Source organism: Narcine bancroftii, chromosome 12 (assembly GCF_036971445.1).
Source record: "Narcine bancroftii isolate sNarBan1 chromosome 12, sNarBan1.hap1, whole genome shotgun sequence".
In the NCBI taxonomy this organism is placed as follows: domain Eukaryota; kingdom Metazoa; phylum Chordata; class Chondrichthyes; order Torpediniformes; family Narcinidae; genus Narcine; species Narcine bancroftii.
In genome coordinates this window covers 99,700,307-99,719,280 of record NC_091480.1, presented here as the reverse complement: position 1 = coordinate 99,719,280, position 18,974 = coordinate 99,700,307, and the positions used below count along the sequence as shown (strand labels likewise).

The 18,974-nt window shown below is 48.2% G+C and overlaps 1 protein-coding gene across 3 annotated transcripts in view; it reads right to left on the bottom strand.

Annotated features, from left to right (window-relative positions):
- LOC138746769 (1-phosphatidylinositol 4,5-bisphosphate phosphodiesterase delta-3-like) overlaps positions 1–18,974 on the bottom strand; it is a 44,912-nt gene that overhangs the window by 22,794 nt on the left and 3,144 nt on the right. For all 3 annotated transcript variants that reach the window (XM_069905170.1, XM_069905169.1, XM_069905171.1), the window contains exons 2-6: positions 14,117–14,266; positions 13,565–13,793; positions 10,138–10,267; positions 5,648–5,873; positions 1,865–2,066 (exon numbers count right to left, since the gene is read on the bottom strand). In XM_069905170.1, coding sequence (XP_069761271.1) covers positions 1,865–2,066; positions 5,648–5,873; positions 10,138–10,267; positions 13,565–13,793; positions 14,117–14,266 — 937 coding nt within the window. The remainder of the gene's footprint in view (positions 1–1,864; positions 2,067–5,647; positions 5,874–10,137; positions 10,268–13,564; positions 13,794–14,116; positions 14,267–18,974) is intronic.

Sequence of the window (18,974 nt, the reverse complement as noted above, 5' to 3'; positions counted from 1 at the left end):
CAAGGCAGAAAGGGGGATCATCAGATACAACAGGCAAGGCAGAAAGGGGGATCATCGGACACAACAGGCAAGGCAGAAAGGGGGATCATCAGATACAACAGGCAAGGCAGAAAGGGGGATCATCAGACACAACAGGCAAGGCAGAAAGGGGGATCAACGGATAAAACAGGCAAGGTAGAAAGGGGGATCATCAGATACAACAGGCAAGCCAGAAAGGGGGATCATCAGACACAACAGGCAAGGCAGAAAGGGGGATCATCAGATACAACAGGCAAGGCAGAAAGGGGGATCATCAGATACAACAGGCAAGGCAGAAAGGGGGATCATCAGATACAACAGGCAAGGCAGAAAGGGGGATCATCAGACACAACAGGCAAGGCAGAAAGGGGGATCAACAGACACAACAGGCAAGGCAGAAAGGGGGATCATCAGACACAACAGGCAAGGCAGAAAGGGGGATCATCAGATACAACAGGCAAGGCAAGGTGGATATAGATAAATATTTGCAAGGTTGAGGAATTGGGTTCATGGAGAACAGGAGCACCCCCCCCCTCCCCCCAGCACTGAGCTCCATCACTTTGCCTTTACTTCAGGTGTCTCTCCACCTGGTGACCTGCTCACCGCTGCCTTCACTCCTCACTCTGCCTCAGCTCATCGCCACACTTCTCTTTAATCTCACTGACTTGCCTCCTGAGAATCAGTGTGTGAAAGATTAGTGGGCAACATGATGAGTCCAACACCATTACAGTGCCAGCGACAAGGGTTCAAACCCAGCGCTGTCTGTACATTCTCCCCATGACCTGCGAGAGATCCGCCAAAATGTACAGGGGTGGTCGGTTAATTGGGTGGCACGGATTTCAACAGCCAGTGTGGGCTTTTACTGTGCTGTATCATTATAGAGTAATGCCCAGCAGCTGGTTAATGGTGCAGGTTGGTTGTTTACACTCTTATTGGAACAAGTTCATTTTCATCTGACTACATTTACAACCAGCTAAAACAGCATTTCTCCGGACCACCGTGCACACAAGCAATACACAGCCCTTAATAATCATATACAGTGTATATAAAGACATAATATAAATATTTTGGGATAATTTACTTGTTACAAAACACCATACATCAGTCTCACAGCCTGTGTGGAGGAATGGTTTCCCAGCCTGGCCCTCGGGATGTTGACGCTCCTGTTCCTTCTTTCTGAATCATGATTACAATTCCTTAAATCAAGGGTCTACAAAAGTCATGAGTTCTTAGGTAACCCCCACATTGCCCTTATTCCACACCAAAATCTAAATTTCTGGCATGTCTAACAATTAGCTGGGGAAAGGATGAGATCTACATGTGGAGGAAACACTGAAAGTGGTGGTGTAGGTTAATGACAAGAAAGGGGGAAATATAAAACTCAGAGGAAACATCTTTAATTTAAATTTACATATTCAGCACGGTAACAGGTCCTTTTGGCCCACGAGTCCGTGCCGCCCAATTGACCTACAACTTCCGGTACGTTTTGGAGGGTGAGAGGAAGCTGGAGCCCATGGAGAAAACCCACACAGACACGGGGAGAACGTAAAGACTCCTTACAGACAGCGCAGGATTTTAACCCTGGTCCCGATCGCTGGTGCTGTAATAGCGTCGTGCTGACTCCCATGCTAACCATGACGTTACTAGAGAACAGCAGGATTACTACATCAATGAGTAATCGAAGCAGTGCAAAGATGTATTGGGGGGGGGAGGGGTTGAATAAATAGATGAAAGAAGACCTTCTGAAGACATCTGATGAAGTAGTTTGTAGGGGGTCTGCTGGCATGAACCAGTTGTGAAATCTGCCTGGTTTCACTGTAATACATATCCTGTACTTCATAATTACCTGATGTATGCCTCAGTACTGCTTGGTCCTCCCAGCTGGTCCTCCATCAGATAGGTGTTGTGTGAAGTCGAAATGAAGTAGTGACTGAGAGGTTGGGTCATGTCCTGGTAAACCTTGTCATGGTCGGAGTCAAAAATGTTCCCTTCTGGAGACAGCAAGTACATCATGAACCCATCGAGGGTCAAGACCTGGTTCTGTTTCCCTGCAAACAGGAAACAATTTCCAGGTTATTGTTCTGGTGCCTGCCCACAGATTTGGCTAGCAGATGACACTGGACACCAAACGTTTTTCAAAAGGTTGGCTTCTTGAAAAAAACTTGAGATTACGATAGACAACTTCAAGCTGAACACAAAGATCATTTCAGGTTTGCTGTTTCATGTAGGATGTTGGAGAAACATTAAATGAACTTGTATTGAATTTAACATGTTTAATCACATAATGTACCTCTGAGCCAAGCTCTCGGATTGACTGCAGATGTTGCACACAAATACGAGGAGCCCAGGGTTTGTCTCGGTCACCAATTTTACAGAGCTCATAGACTTCCTTAATTAGTGCAGTCATGCTGCGTCTTTGAGCCTTAAGCATATACTGGCCACAAATGTAACAGCATGTATCGCAGCTGTTGCAACATTGACGAGACATTTCTGATGTATTAAACCTTCCTGAAGACAATATAAATACCATTGTTAAGTTCATTCACTATGTTATTGGCTGAAAAACATGTGCAACAACATGTGTTCAACCCATCAATGTAATGCACAGCATCTGTGTATGTGAGCTACTTTTATAGCCTGTCTGCATCTATCCTGACTAAGCATGCCTAGGCCTAAGACAACATTTGTATAGCACCTGCACTGAGCGTACATCCAGGCTTGGACTGACCAAAGCAGGTCACTTTGTGGGCAATATACTAGTAGACTTAAAATATGACAAAAATAACAAAATAGGTTATATCTAAAAAATGATATGTGATAGAAAAGGATCAAGATGACTTTCGTGATCAGCAGCTCGAAATCCATAAAATACACCCATGTGTTCGGGAAGGAAAATCTTTGTTGTTCAGTGTAATCGGAGTTTTACTGTGGGCTGAAAATATGACGCAGAAGAGAAAATGCTAGAAATGCTCAACAGGTCAAGCAGCACCTGTTGGGAAAGAAACAAGTTACCATTTCAGGTTGATAACCTTTGGTGAGACCTGGGAAAGAGAGAAACAGGACAATGTGAAGTAAAAACATGATGCTGGAGAAACTCAGCAGTGTACTTTGAATAGCAAAGACATATAACCAAAGTTTTGCACTTGACCCCCTCATCAACATATGAGCAAAATGTAGGCAGGCCTTCAGTTGTTAAATAGTGGAGACACCCCAATTGGACCTACAACCTCTGGTAAGTTTTGGAGGGTGGGGAGAAAGTGGGGCACCCAGAGGAAACTCACGTAGATATGGGAAGACCAGACAAACTCATTACAGACAGTGCCGGATTCGAACCTGGCACATTAGTTGCTGGCACTGTAAAAGTGTTGCGCTAACCGCTGCACTAACCATGCGGGCCTGGAAGAAGGGGTTACATTCGGTGTTATTCCTCCTCTGACCAACTTGTCTGAGACCCTCAGTATTTTGACAAAGCCCAATAAACTTTGAGGAATAACTTTTTCTGTGTTCTCTCTCTCTCTCTCCCCAAGTCCTCTGTAACCCATAAATCAGATGCTTTCATCAGTACTTTTTCACCATGGCAACTCAAGCTATCAGAGATGTTCCCTTTGTCCTGTCTCACCCTTTCTGTAACTTCATGCTGACTTGAGTAAAACACGAACATCTGCAGACTCTGTGGTTAAAGTGAAAACACGATGCTGGAGAAACTCACCATGTCAAATAGTGTCCTTGATAGAGCAAAGGTAAAGATACAGAACTAACGTTTCAGGCTTGAGCCTTTCATCAAGGTTTGAGCAAAATGTGGGCAAGCACCTGAACTCATTCAAGCTCAAACTTGATCAAGCCCAAAACGTTAACTTTGCTCTATAAAGGACACTGTTTGACCTGCTGAGTTTCTCCAGCGTTGTGTTTTTACTTCATGCTGACTTGTTTCTCTCTTTCCTGGGTCTCATCAAAGGCTATCAACTTGAAATGGTAACTTGTTTCTTTCCCCACAGGCACTGCCTGACCTGTTGAGTATTGTGCTCGTGCCTTGATGAAGGGCTCAAGCTTGAAACGTTGGTTCTGTATCTTTAGATTTGCTCTATAAAGTATACAGTTGGACCAGAGTTTCTCCAGCATTTGTTTTTACTCCATATTACTAATATTGAGGGAAATATTGTCGGGTCTTGCTGCTTCTCAGTATTCCAAACCCAACATTTCCAGGACTCTGGATCTCTGCGATAACTATGGAATATCCCAGACTGACAGCAGAAGAGAGTGTCCGTGAACATTGCAGTCATCTATTCCATTCTAAGTTTGGAAACTCAAAAGGCCATGATCCCTCAGCAATGGGATGTTGGACAGGATTGAGAAGCATGAAGAATCTATAGTAGGTCAAGTCAAGTTTATTGTCATCTGACTGGACAAGTACAACCTGATGAAACAGCGTTCTCCAGTCCTCGGTGCAAAACACGCAGACACACAACCAGACATAACACACACACACACACACAAACACACAAACACACACACACACACACACACACACACACACACACAATACATATGTAGGACAAGTATTTCATCTATACAAATAAATAAATGTTGTCTTGTGAATATGAGAGTCTCAGATGGTTAGTGTGAGCAGTTCCTTTGGTTGTTCAGTGTTCTCACTGTGGGAAGAAGCAGGACCTCAGCTATTCTTCACTCTGAACAGAACTGTGACCTCAGTAATGTATGGGAACCCTGCATCCCTGTGTCCAGCTATCCACCCACTGACACATTTTACCATCCCCAGTGGAAAGTCAGAGCAAACTTCTAACCTCCACCCCTTCCTTCCCACACAACTGAAACTCAAAGCTCAGACCTTCAATTCCCAGTATTCCAGGAGTATTCCTCCAATTAACCTGCCCAGTTCTTCCTCAAAATGAACAGAAAATGATTAGGAATAGATTGAATGGGATCAGCCAATTTGCAGTTCACCTCACGGCAGTACTCAGTAACATAACCCCACCGAGAAAGTGGAGTAGGACCCACAGTGGCCCTCAAACATATGCTTTATTCCTTGGAGTGAAGGAGGTTGAGGGGTGATCTCACAGAGGTGGACAAAATCTTGAGAGGAATAGATTAGATGAACGTCGAGAGTCTTTTGCCCAGAGTCAGGGAATCAGTAACCAGAGGACATAGGTTTATGGTGAGGTGGGAGGGGAGAGAGATACAATGGGAACCTGAGGGGTAACTGTTTTACCAAGAGGATGTTGGGTGTACGGAATGGGCTGCCAGAGGAGGTGGCTGAGGCAGGGACTATAGCAATGCTTTTAAAAATTTGGACAGATACTTGGATAGGATGGGTTTGGAGGGATGTGGGCAAAATGCAGGCAGGTGGGACAAGTGTGGGTGGGACATTTTGGTCAGTGTGAGCAGGCTAGGTCAAAGGGCCTGCTTCCATTCTGTGACTCTAAGAACAGTACTCTAGCAGTTAGCCCAGCTGTAAGGAGTTTGTACATTCTCCCCATATCTGAGTGGGTGTCCTCTGGGGGCTGTTTTCTCCCATTAGTGGGAGAAATTGGTCACGTGAGTTTATTTGGGCGGTGTGGGTTCATGGGCCGGAAGGGCCTGTACCTTGTTGAGTGTCTAACATAAAACCTACCGTTGTAGTACTGCCCATAGTTCTGCATGATGTTCAAACATTTTCCCTTTGTAACCATCTCCTTCTGTTCTTTCAAGAAAAGTTCGAGGCCATCAATGGTCATCTTCTGCTCAGTGCTGGAGAAATGCTGGAAAATCTGCTCCAGTTCTGGCCGCTGCATCAGTAACTTGCAGAACTCTTCAATCTCGTGCTCTTCCAGTTGATTTGTCTTCGACCTGTCACATTGCTGAAAGGATTGCCCACAGTTAAAGTGACGCACTGCAAATATTTGCTGCTCAGAACATAGCACACTACAGCACAGAAACAGGACCTTCGGCCCATCTAGTCTATGCCATTATTCCACCTGTCCCATTCACCTACACCCAGACCATAGACCTCCATACTTCTCCTGTCCACGTACCTATTAGGACTTTGAGCTGACAGTCCTGACCCTCTGACAACCACGTTTCACTAATAGCCACAATGTCATATTTCCATGAGCTGATCCTTACTTTAAGCTTGTTTGCCTTTCCTACAATACTCCTTAGCATAGAGATAGGTGCATCTCAGAAATCATTCACACCACGCACAACCGTTTGATTTCTATCTAACACTGAGACAAAATCCACTGCAATTGATTCAGAACAAGTTGCCTGATTTCTCAATTCACCAATTGCAGCAACGATGAAAAAGATGGGAAGGTCTCGGTGCCCAGACTGGTTACAAGCCCCAGGCTGGTGGCCTGACTGGGAAATCCAGGACACTTCCAAACCAGTGGATAATGGGCCTGGCCACCCTCTATGTAGATATGTTACTCCTCAGGTTCTTGTTAGCATGGATTTCCCAGTGCCCCTGCCCCCTCATTTCAATTCTCCATCCCATTCCCTTGTTGTCATGTCTAACAATGGTCTCATGTACAGCCAGACTGAGACCACCTGCAAATTGGAGGAACCACACCTCATCTTCTGACTAGGAACCTCCATCAGGATGGCATTAATAATGACCCCTGGAGCTCGTTAAAACCCCCCCCCCCACTTCCTTCCCCATCGTCTTCCCCCAGCTCCATCTCTCCCTTCCTGGTCTCCATTTGCACAGACATAATAAAATTCTTACCTTGTTCCTGATCATATCCAATTAACACCTTTTGTTGGGCTGGATTCCTCCTCAGCCAGCATTTCAGGGTGACACGCAGAGTCCCGGGGGGTTGAACACGCAGAGTCCCGGGGGGTTGAACACGCAGAGTCCCGGGGGGTTGAACACGCAGAGTCCCGGGGGGTTGAACACGCAGAGTCCCGGGGGGTTGAACACGCAGAGTCCCGGGGGGTTGAACACGCAGAGTCCCGGGGGGTTGAACACGCAGAGTCCCGGGGGGTTGAACACGCAGAGTCCCGGGGGGTTGAACACGCAGAGTCCCGGGGGGTTGAACACGCAGAGTCCCGGGGGGTTGAACACGCAGAGTCCCGGGGGGTTGAACACGCAGAGTCCCGGGGGGTTGAACACGCAGAGTCCCGGGGGGTTGAACACGCAGAGTCCCGGGGGGTTGAACACGCAGAGTCCCGGGGGGTTGAACACGCAGAGTCCCGGGGGGTTGAACACGCAGAGTCCCGGGGGGTTGAACACGCAGAGTCCCGGGGGGTTGAACACGCAGAGTCCCGGGGGGTTGAACACGCAGAGTCCCGGGGGGTTGAACACGCAGAGTCCCGGGGGGTTGAACACGCAGAGTCCCGGGGGGTTGAACACGCAGAGTCCCGGGGGGTTGAACACGCAGAGTCCCGGGGGGTTGAACACGCAGAGTCCCGGGGGGTTGAACACGCAGAGTCCCGGGGGGTTGAACACGCAGAGTCCCGGGGGGTTGAACACGCAGAGTCCCGGGGGGTTGAACACGCAGAGTCCCGGGGGGTTGAACACGCAGAGTCCCGGGGGGTTGAACACGCAGAGTCCCGGGGGGTTGAACACGCAGAGTCCCGGGGGGTTGAACACGCAGAGTCCCGGGGGGTTGAACACGCAGAGTCCCGGGGGGTTGAACACGCAGAGTCCCGGGGGGTTGAACACGCAGAGTCCCGGGGGGTTGGTGGCCATGTTCCAAGAACAGCAGGCCCCTCCATGGGTTTGAGTGCATTGTTAATAGTAACAACAGCCCAACAATATAAACACTAGTATGTTCAGATGCAGTTCTGTGTATAGTTTGTGCAGTTTCGTAATGTTGCTGAAGTAAAACATGGACGTCTGCAGTCACCGTGGTTGAAGCAAAAGCACGATGCTGGAGACACTCAGCAGGTCTCACAGTGACCTTTATAGAACAAAGATAAGAAATATTTTCCAAGACACCCGTAAATTGGAGACCACCTGATTTTCCGTCTGGCCACTCACTCTCCAGCCAGATGGCCTTAACGTGACTTTTCCGGTTCCTGCTAACCTGCTCTCCTTTCCCTCTTCCCTGTCAGCTCTCCACCCCCTGTCCTCTCTATTCACCCAGCCACCCCTCCTCCCCTTGCTGCCTGCCTCCCTTCTCCACTTTTCACCTCTGCCTTTGTGGCCTCCCCCTCCCCTTACATTTTTATTCAGATGCCTGCCGACATTTTTCCAGTCCTCGAGGAGGGGCTCAAGCCCAAAACATTGGGCATGTATCTATATGTAATAAAGTGCAACCGTTTGACCTGCTGAGTTTCTCCAGCATTGTGTTTTACTCATAATGTTGCTGTAGTTTGAATAGAATTTCGTACACCGATAACTGGGTCAGAGCTCCAGAGAATATCAAAGACCAACACAATGAAAGAAGTAAAACATGAACATCAGCAGACACCCAGTGGTTGAAGCCAGAGAAACTCAGTAGGACAACTCAGGAGAAATGTTGGTTATGTTTCCGCTATATAAAGTACACTGGGCTGCTGAGCTTCTCCAGCAAGGTGGCCTTACTACCAACACCACAAAAACCCCTCCCTTCCAAGGACTCAATCTATTTTTGGCTGCCTCACAGATGCAGCTAATGTAGTGAAGGGTCCAGCAACCCCGGACACATACTCTTCTCCCTACAACAGGCTCAAAGAGAGTTCCTTCCTTACAGCCATCGGGCTCCTGAATGAACCCCACAGCAGTACTCTCAGTGTCCCTCCCTCCCTTCTCAGCATGGTATGATGAAACACAACAGAAGAGAAATGGGTGAAACCCATTTTCTAGTCTGTGTTTCTCTCGAGCAGTCCCTCAGACAGATCTGAGGGCCCAGTAACGTAGCAGTGCACCACTATCGACCCATGAACTGCTCGTTTTGAACAGCATCTACAGATTAGAATTAAACCCTCATGCCATTTGCTGATAAATCCACCCACTGAGATCTGGCAGTAGCAATAATCTCCTGGTCAGAGACAAAGCAAGGTATTAAGAAGCATTAAACGATACATCACCAGCTCCTGGCTTCAAAGCCCGTTTAAAGGAACCTTAGATACAGATTTCTCCTGAAAAATAAATGGATATATTTTGCTAAATTTAGGCAAAAGCCCTCCCAGAACTTTGGTCACCTGCCTCTTTAATTTACTTCCAATCACCATGCAGTTTTGCACATCAGAGACATTGGTGAGGCCCCATTCGGAGCACAGTGCTCACCGTGCTGCAGGAAAAATGTCGTCAAGATGGAGAGGGCGCAGAGATTTATGAGGATGTTGCCAGGGCTCGGGGGCGAGGTGGAGCAGGCTGGAGCTTTATTCCTTGGAGGGCAGGGGGAATGAAGGGTACAAAATAATGAGAGGAATAGATCAGGTGAAGGCAGAGCCTTTTGCCCAGAGTAGGGGAATCGGATGCTAGAGGACACAGGTTTAAGGTGAGGGTGGAGAAATTTAACAGGAACTGGAGGGGAATTTTTTTTTTAAATAAGCACAGAGCGTGGTGGTGATATGAAACGGGCTGCCAGAGGAGGTGGATGAGCAGGGACTGACACCAAGTTTTTTTAAAAATAGGACAGATTTAGAGGGACATGGACCAAACGCAGGCAGGTGGGATGAGCGTGGGGGGTGGAGACATTTTGTTGGTGAGGGCAGGTTGGGCTAATGGACCTGTTTTCAGGCTGTGAGTCTACGACCAAACTAGGTGTAAAGGGTTGCTCAATGACCAGTACCTAAAACTACATGAATACAGCTTCAAAGCAATTATCTGGGCTTCATCTTGTTGGTATCTTTGTAGGTGCTTATTATTTGCTCAAACTGGCTGCTGCACTTCTAACAGACAAGGTGCGATGATCTATTCCTCTCATTATTTTGTACCCTTCATTCCCCCTGCCCTCCAAGAAATGCCTTGCTACCTGCAGGTTTTTGGCTTGTGCACAAGGACAACACAAAGTCTTTCTTCCGTGCTGACGAGCCAGGTGGAACCGTTAACCCTTCAGCTGACAACTGAATTCCCCTGTACGTCCAACCAGTCAGCCAACAGTTCACCTGTACGTGGGCTCCCCACAGCCATCCTTGGTTCCAATTTCACCAACACCTCTCACCATGGGAAGCATCCACACTCAAAAGCCTTACCTGAAAGAGAGAGTTGACATAATCATCGTTTACTTTCAGGTTGATCATTTTAAGCATATTTTTCATTTCCTTAAAGCTGATCTTGCTGTCGTTGTTTTTGTCAGCCTTTTGAAGGTGTTGGTGAATCAAGGTATCACCAGTTAAGGCAATAATTAAACTGGCAGCACTTTTCATGAGGCGTTTAGAAACACAAGGAACAGTGTCACACATCATGAAATTCAGTAGCATCATAGAGCAAACATTCATATTATAACCATCTTACAACATTAGTATAAAATAAAACAATAGCAGTGAACAAAAAGTAAGGCCGTGTCTTTGGTTCATTGATCATTCAGGAATCTGATGGCAGCAGGGAAGAAGCTGTCCTTGTGCACTGAGTGCTCGTCTTTTGCTCCTGTTGGTAGCAGAGTGAAGAGGGCGTGGCCTGAGAGGCTGGGGTCTAGAAGTTTACGAGAGTTTTCGGTGTCGTACCGAACCGACTCAGACACTTCACAAAGTATAGCTGCAGGCACCTTCTTAATCATTAAATCAACATGGAGGCTCCAGGATAGATCCTCGGAGATGTTGACACTCAGGAATTTGAAGTTCTTGACCCTCTCCACTACTGAGCCCTCGATGAGGACTGGGTTGGATATGGATACGGATCCAATTCCTTTCTATTAAATATTTAATTTAGATTAATTTGAATGTAGACGTACAGCAGGAAACAGGCCCTTCGCCCCTCCGATACCACAGTTAACCTACAATTCCCGTACATTTTGGAGTGTGCGGGGGGGGGGGGGGGAGAACCAGAGCACTCAGAGGAACCCCATGCAGACACGGGGAGAACGTACAAACTCCTTACAGCCAGCACGGGATTTGAACTCGGGTGGTTGGCGCTGTAACAGCGTTACACTAGCCGCCACGCTAACTGCCACCATGCCTTTGTAGACATTGCTGTGAAACAAATGCAATCCTGGGGTCACACGGGAGACTGCAGATGCTGAAATCTGGAGCCACACACATGTCCTGCAGGTGGACTTTGATGAAGGGTCAACAATCCATTTTCTACCATTAATCCAGAGTCCTCCAGCAGATTGTGTTCCAGTATATTCCTCATTTGTTACCATTAAACATTTCCAAACTTTTTTAGATTTGAACATCTCTTGTATCATGTGAATGTCAGTGAAGAATCAGCACCAGGAACATGGGTTCTTTAAGGGGTTTGTACCTTCTCCCTGGTCTTCACCTTCCTGCCCGAAGCGAGCAGAGAAGAGGCTTGGACCAGGGAATGGTGATAGCTGCCTTCTTGAGTCAGTGCCTCATGTCAATGTCTGCAATGGATGGTAGGTCAGAGCCTGTGATGGGTCTGGCTGTGTTTCCAATCTTATAACTGACCCAAATAGCCTTTTGACAAAATCTAAGCCCACTCCCATCACCTGATTGAAGCCTGATCTCAAGTGCTGCCTGCCCAGAGCATGCATTCTTGCCTTGCTCATTGCATTTTTGCAAATCCAGAAAGGTCTGCAGGCATCTTTGTGGACAGAGCCAGGGAACCTTGCCGCAGGATCAATTTAATGCATCAGTAAATAATTCTGTTGGCATCAATCAGAACATTTCTCCCACGTGCTGTTTTAATCACCCTGCACTGAACAGATTGATATTCAGCGGAAGTGGGTGGCTGTGGGGATCTGCCTTCTCTCTGGGACTCGGCTGAATGAATTCAGGGACATAGAGTCCAAGGTTGGGCGGGTGCTACTACCCTTGTAATGCACCTCTTCTCAAGCTGATGTTACCCCACCTTGCCTCTGCACAGCAATAGTTATTCTCCCAAGGTTGCTCTCCATAATCCATGTGGATTAAAGGGGCAGGGCTGAACAGCGGTGGAAACAGGTAGGAACTGGCCTTGCCCACACTGATCGAAACATCCTACCCATGCACGCACATCCCACCTGCCTGTGTTTGGCCCATATCCCTCTAAACCCGTCCTATCCATGCAGGTTTTTAAACATTGCACTAGCATCTGCCCCAACCATCTCCACACACACACATACCAACCTGTGTAAAAAAAAAAAAAAAAAAATCCCTTAGGTTCCTGTTAAATCTCTCCCTCCTCACCTTTAAACCCATGTCCTCCACTCTGGGAAAAAGACTGCATTCACACAATCTATTCCTCTCATAATTTTGTCCACCCTGCTCCCAAGACTGGATTTACTGACCTCAATGGACCTGACATTCAGAGTTGGAGTATCAAAGACCATTGGTCCAACATGGTGCATTTGCACGACTGAACAAGGATGAACGGTTTGGCCCTTTGTGATGGATTCGAGTCTTGGTGACACTGCACAAGGTGCGGGTGGGTTGCCTTGAAACAAGGCTGCATTGTAAAATATCCACAGAAATTAATCAGTGATGTTAAAAGAAACTCATGACTTTCTGCTTGACACAGGGATCATGGAACATAGAACATGACACTTCCACCCTAAATCATTTCTTGTTAACGTGGGTTGTACCCAGTTCGGAGGGTCAAAACTACAACCCAGCAAATCTGTGCTGGTCTTGAAGTATCTAGCCATTTTCCAACACTAACACCACAGTTCTCCCGGCCATGGTGTCTCAAATGTTTACCCAAATACTTTTTAAATCTCTGATGCCCCAAGTCCCATATTTCATCCACTCCATGTGTGAAAAAACATCTCCTCAAATCCCCTCCAAATCTGGTCCTATGCCATCTGGTTACAGACCCCTCAGCTCTGGACAAACATTTCTGACACTCTACCCTATCGACGTCCTCATGCCTTGGAAGACCTCAATCAGTTCCCTCACAGGCTACCTCCAACTCCAATGAAACAAACCCAGCCTAGTCTCTTCTCATAAGCATTTCATTCCACGCCACGTCCACGTGAGGTGGCATGACATCTGGTATTCATTCCGCGCCACGCCGCCTGGCGTTTGTTCCGCATCACGCCCACGTGAGGTAGAATTTCTCTTGCATTCACATCCCGATTGTTAATATATGAGGAGTTTGTATGTTCTCCCCATGTCTGCGTGGGTTTTCCCCAGGGGCTCCAGTTCCCTCCCACCATTTGAAATGCACTGGGAGTTGTAGTGAATTGGGCAGCATGGGCTTGTGGGCCAAAAGGTCCTGTATGTCTAAATCTTTTTTAAGATTAAATATATGAATTCCTTATAGGGAGTGCAGCTCAAACCCGGGTCGCTGACAATGAGTAACTGTCACTGAATAGTGTTATGGCAGCTTTTCCAAATAGATACCAAGCTGCAGTTGCAAGTTGCATTGATGGTCAAGATGAGTAAACTTGCCTCTAATTTCAGCTGACAAACCCAAGCCCCATGCCAGTGAGGGGGAGGTGGGTAGATCATAGCACACCCAGTGTACACGTACTTCCCAACAACTCATCCAAGTCCCTGCGCTCTTGCCAAAGGATATTGTTCAATCTTGTCCTGTTGGCTCATGGTGGCTACACGCCTGGTCAGTTTCTTCAGCCCCCGGACCCAGCACTTCCCTTCCTCCTCGGTGGCTGCCACCAGCTCCAAGCTGCTGCGGCTGCCTGCGAACACGATGGTGAAACATCGATTCTCCGAGAAGACGCTGCTGTGCTTGGTCATCACCTCCGACTGGTGCCCCTCTTGGACCTCCTGGATGTCCATCACCGAGACTGCAGAGGCAGAGGGAGGTCAGCTGCGGGCAAGTGTCCGAATGCCAACCAGGTCAAGGACCAACTGAGGGGGTGGGGGTTGGAAATCGGGAGGGTCCGCAGGGAACAGGCTGGTGCATCAGACTGGGCTGGCATGGATGAAGCTGCTCCTAGGGTGGAAACGTCACTCCGACCCTGGGGGAATCCCGTTCTAACCCCGGGGGAGAATGCCGGTCTCCGTCCCCCCTCCCCCCGTTGGGAACGCTGCACCACTCTCTGGGCTTTCCCGTGGGAAGGTTGGAGATCCCGGAGGACTGTCACAGTTGGGTAAATGCGATACTCACATGTGGGTGGCTTGTTCCTGGACTCGTACCAAATAGAGAGGCCGTCCTCCTGCAGCTTCATCTGCCGCTCCTTCTTCCACTTACTGGACTTGACCTTCATCACCCTGCTGCCCCTCAGCATGTACTTCACATCGTCATCTTCATGGAGGCCTGGGAGTGGCAGCGCAACAAAGCAGGAAAAATAATCAAGGAGATGAGTTGCTCCTTTCTGAAATATCAGGAGCAGGGCCAGATCCTGGCCCATAACACACAACTGCACAGAATCAGGCCCTTCAGCCCATCTAGCCCGTGCTGAACTATTCTGCTGCCTGATCCCAGGGAAAGAGCAATGCCATACCAGTAAAATTAATGCAACATGTTAAAAACCCAGCGAAACATGAAAGTCTGCAGACGCTGTGATTGTAATAAATAACAGCAAAAAGCTGGAGGAACTTGGCTGGTCTCACAGCACCCATGGGAGACAAAGATACATCACTGATGTTGCGGGCCTGAGCCCTTCCTAGAATACATCTCTGTCTCCTATGGACACCGAAAGACCGGCCGAGTTCCACCAGCATGTGCTTATTAGAAACCCATAACCAGATTGGCAGCCAGTATGTTGCCATTGTTATGTTACCAGATTTACACTAATTAATCTACTAAAGGTGGCCACACCCATGATGGTTTTTGCTCACACAGCCACCCCATTGAAAGTGTTGTATTGACAAAACGATGAACATGACAAACCTCCATACCTCAAAGCAACAGATTAACCCCAAGGTCTTGTTTCAAGTGTGGCTTGGCCTGAAAACCTTGGGTATTTCCAAATTGATCTGAGCAGAGGTTTGGGAGGAGCCACAAGGCAAAACAAACTGACGATGTAAAGAACAGGCAGTTTTAGAACATCACAGGCCATCTGGAAATATAATGGACAATCCTAGCATCCCCCAAAGTACTTGAACCACAGGGATAATCGAATTAAATCCACTGGGAACTTCAACCGATATCCGATTTATTGTCAGAGAATATATAGGATGTTACACACAACCCTGAGATTCCCTTTCCTGCGGGCCAGGCAGAATGAGCACTTATTGGTAGTGCAAAATAAAACTGTACTCAACATACACTTGTAAACAAATAAATAAATGTAAACAAATTGACTCTGCAATACAGAGAGAACTTTTTAAAAAATTCAATATAGTGCACGAGTAAGGGTTCTTAAATGAATCCCTGACTGAATTTGTCATTGAGGAATCTGATGGTGGAGGGGGAGCAGCTGTTCCTGAACCTGGTGGTGCGAGTCTTGTGGCACTGATACCTCTTTCCTGATGGTAGCAGCAACAACGGTGTGGGTACTGGGTAGTGTGGACCCTTGATTGCTGCTGCTCCCCGACAGTACCATTCCCTGTAGATGTTCTCATTAGTGGGGAGGGTTTTGCCTGTGATGTTCTGGGTTGTGTCCACTATCTTTTACAGGGCTTTATGGTCGGGGTATTGGTGTCCCTGTACCTGACGTGATGCAGCTGGTCAGCACACTCTCCACCGCATATCTGTAGAAATTTCCCAGGGCTTCTGATGTCATCCCAATCTCCAGCAGATAAAACACTTATTGATCTGTGACCTCTGGCACAAGGCTCACGAGCATCTGGCCACTGTTCGTTGCTAAGCAGCTACCTTTTGAGCTCCAGTAGCTTCCACTAAAGGGACAAATGACTGTCCTCCCTTCACTCTATGAAACAGCTCTGCTCCATATGACCACGAGCCCTCATTTCCCACAATCCATCTCCACTCCGGTGCTCCATGGGATTCCAGCAGGATGTACTGGAGAGAGGTTGAAGGAAAAGGAATCTTGCTCGCAGAGGTGCGAAGTTGGGCAAGAGTCTAGCAGCAGCACCGAGAAGGTAGTGATCTCCGGACTACCTCTGGGTCCCTCGTCAGGGGGACAGGAAGAGGATACATTGTGCGGCTAGAGAAAGGGAGATGGAAATGAACTGAGGATGGGAGCATGATTACTGGGCCATTGGGTCTAGTTCTGGGGAGACACTGGACCAGGACGGCGATGGTGGGAGGTTTTCATAACCTCCACGTTAATGATCAGTTTAACTCCACCCAGTGAGCATGAAGAGTCAGAATGCCGAATCCCCAACAATGGAAACACAAGGTACGGGAAACTGGAGCAAAAATTCCTGACCCAGAATCTCAATCCCAAATATTTTCCTCCACAGATGCTGCTGGACCCACCGAGATCCTCCAATAGCTTGGTTCTTGTTTAAACAGGAAAGTCTGCAGGCGCTGGGGTTGAGTGCAGGACACAAACACGGTGGAGAAACTCGTACCAGCGTTTTGTGCCTGAGCCCTTCGTCAGGTATCCCTTTCCTTCCTATGGATATCCCGTAACCTGCTGAAATTCTCCACATGATTGTGTTGAGTGATTTTTCTTTGGCCACATTCCCCTAAGGACTCTGCTCATAGTTTCTGGGGCCCCCTTCCCTGTGAAGCCGCCACGTTTAGTTGGTTTCCTCTGCACTTCCCTCTGACCAACCACATAATTTCAGTCTGTGCCCTCCCCCACCCCCCGGGGACATATGCAGCCCATTGAGAATGGCTGGTCTGAAGAAATCCTGGATATGTCTAGGGAATGAAGCTGGACAGGAGAACAGCTTTGTAGCAGCGGTCACTTAGAACAGGAGAAAGATAAACCAGGAGCCAATGTTCTGAGCTGGAACAAGGCCAATTCTACTCAACAGGGGAATGATAGACAACAAGCTCGTTGAAAGTGAAAGAGCCTCAATCTGTAAGCTTTTCAGAAGGAAAATGGAGGTTCCAGTAAAGGTGCCGGGGGGGGGGGGGGGGGGTGGTGGGAGATATTGAAGAGGGATGGGCGGAGTCAAAAAGAGAAACTCGTGGAAGGCACCAAGAACTCACGGTGCCTGGGACAATGCAGAAAGTGTGGGGGTGAAATTAAAAGAGGGAATTCAAAAATATCTGCAAATAAACAATGCTTAAAATGCAGGGAATATTCAGTAGGTCAGATAACAAGTGTGGAAAACGACATGGGTGGAACATTTCACATCAGTGCCAAGGGAAAGGCAGAAAGGCCGTCTGGTGTCGTTGCAGGGAAACAGGAGAAACTGGATGAACAGGTGGAGAGATGCTCTTCCTGGGGGCAGGTGTAAGTGAAGGAAGGTGGATGACAGCAGAGAGTGAAAACACCAAGTCCAGGCAGGACGAGAGCAGGCTGGTTTTGAAAACTGTTGCATTCAACAACAGGCCCCGTGGGCTGTACACTGCCTGCTACTGCTCAAGCTGGCTTTAGGTTTAGTTGGAACACGGAACAAGGAACCAGGGGCAGGGTTGGGGTATGAGACATCCCTGCTGACTGAACACGACATGCTCTGCCAAGGTTTCTCCTGATCAGAGACCATGTGGCACTAGTCACATGTTGGTCACATGGCTGCATTTGGACAGCACAGGCTCATGGGCCAGAAGGACCTGTCACATTAAACTACACCTTGAGAACCAGGTGCTCAATTGGAAACTCAACTGAATCACCTGGAATTAAACGGTAGGTGTCCTGTCTCTTCCAGATGTTTAAAGGGCAGAGGGGATGGTGGACGTGGGAGAGGAAAATCTTCCCCCTCATTCTTCTGCGCTCCAAGGAATAAAGCCCTACTCTGCTTAACCTCTCTCTGTAGCTCAGGCTCCAAAGTCGTGGCAACATCCTTGTAAATCTTCTCTTCACCCTCTCCAGCTTGACAGCATTGTTCCTGGAGCATGGTAACCAAACCTGAACACAGAGCTCTAAATGGGGCTTCACCAACATCTTATACAACGGCAACATTACCTCCCAACAACTACACTCAGTACTCTGACTGATGAAGGCCAATGTGCCAAAATCTTTTGGACCACTTTATGTCTGTGACCCCCATAAAGTTCTGATAATGTTTCCACTCCCCGACACGTGGCACACAAGAGCAGGGAGGCAGAACATAATGCAAATGTCGCCCCCACGCCTCCTGTCCTTTAGAAAGGCAGACAACGTACTGAAGGACCCCTCATCTCTCCCCCCTCAGAGGTTCAGGAGTGTAAAAGTGCACATCAACAGGCTTAAGTACACTTCCTTTCCTGCAGCCATCAGGCTCCTGAATGAACCCCACCACAGTGTTCTCCTGCACGTAGATGTTGTTGATTTGTAAGGGGATCAAGGGTAACAGGGAGAAGGCAGGAGAATGGGGTTGAAAAGGATAATAAATCAGCCATGATGGAGCAGATTCGATGGGCCAAATGGCCTAATTCTACCCCTATATTTGTGGCCTTATTACACGGACGTTGTACCCAGGGAACTGGGAAGAGCAGAGCTGTTGGCCCAGTATGAAAAGGTGGAGAAAGGAGGGGAGCAGAGCTTCAAGAGCCTCCTCCGTCACCCTTCACAAGCAGAGTACCAACCGCACTGATCATGCAGACTGCAGACCCAGACCAGACATCCAGGAGAACTCCATGGCTACAGACCCAGACCAGACGTCCGGGAGAACTCCATGGCCGCAGTCCCAGACCAGACATCCAGGAGAGCTCCATGGCCGCAGACCCAGACCAGACGTCCAGGAGAGTTCCGTGGCTGCAGACCCAGACCAGACGTCCAGGAGAGCTCCGTGGCTGCAGGCCAGACCAGACATCCGGGAGAGTTCCGTGGCCATAGACCCAGACCAGACATTCTGGAAAGCTCTGTGGCTGTACGGTCCTAAATCCTGATTAGGATTTCACTTTAAGGCTTCTGTGGTGCTGGCAGTAAGGACAGTACTACCGTGCTGTGACGGTGGAAACGCTGCTGCTGTGGCCCTTCTACACTAGTGGTAGCCCTGCTGCTGGTTGCTGACCCAGG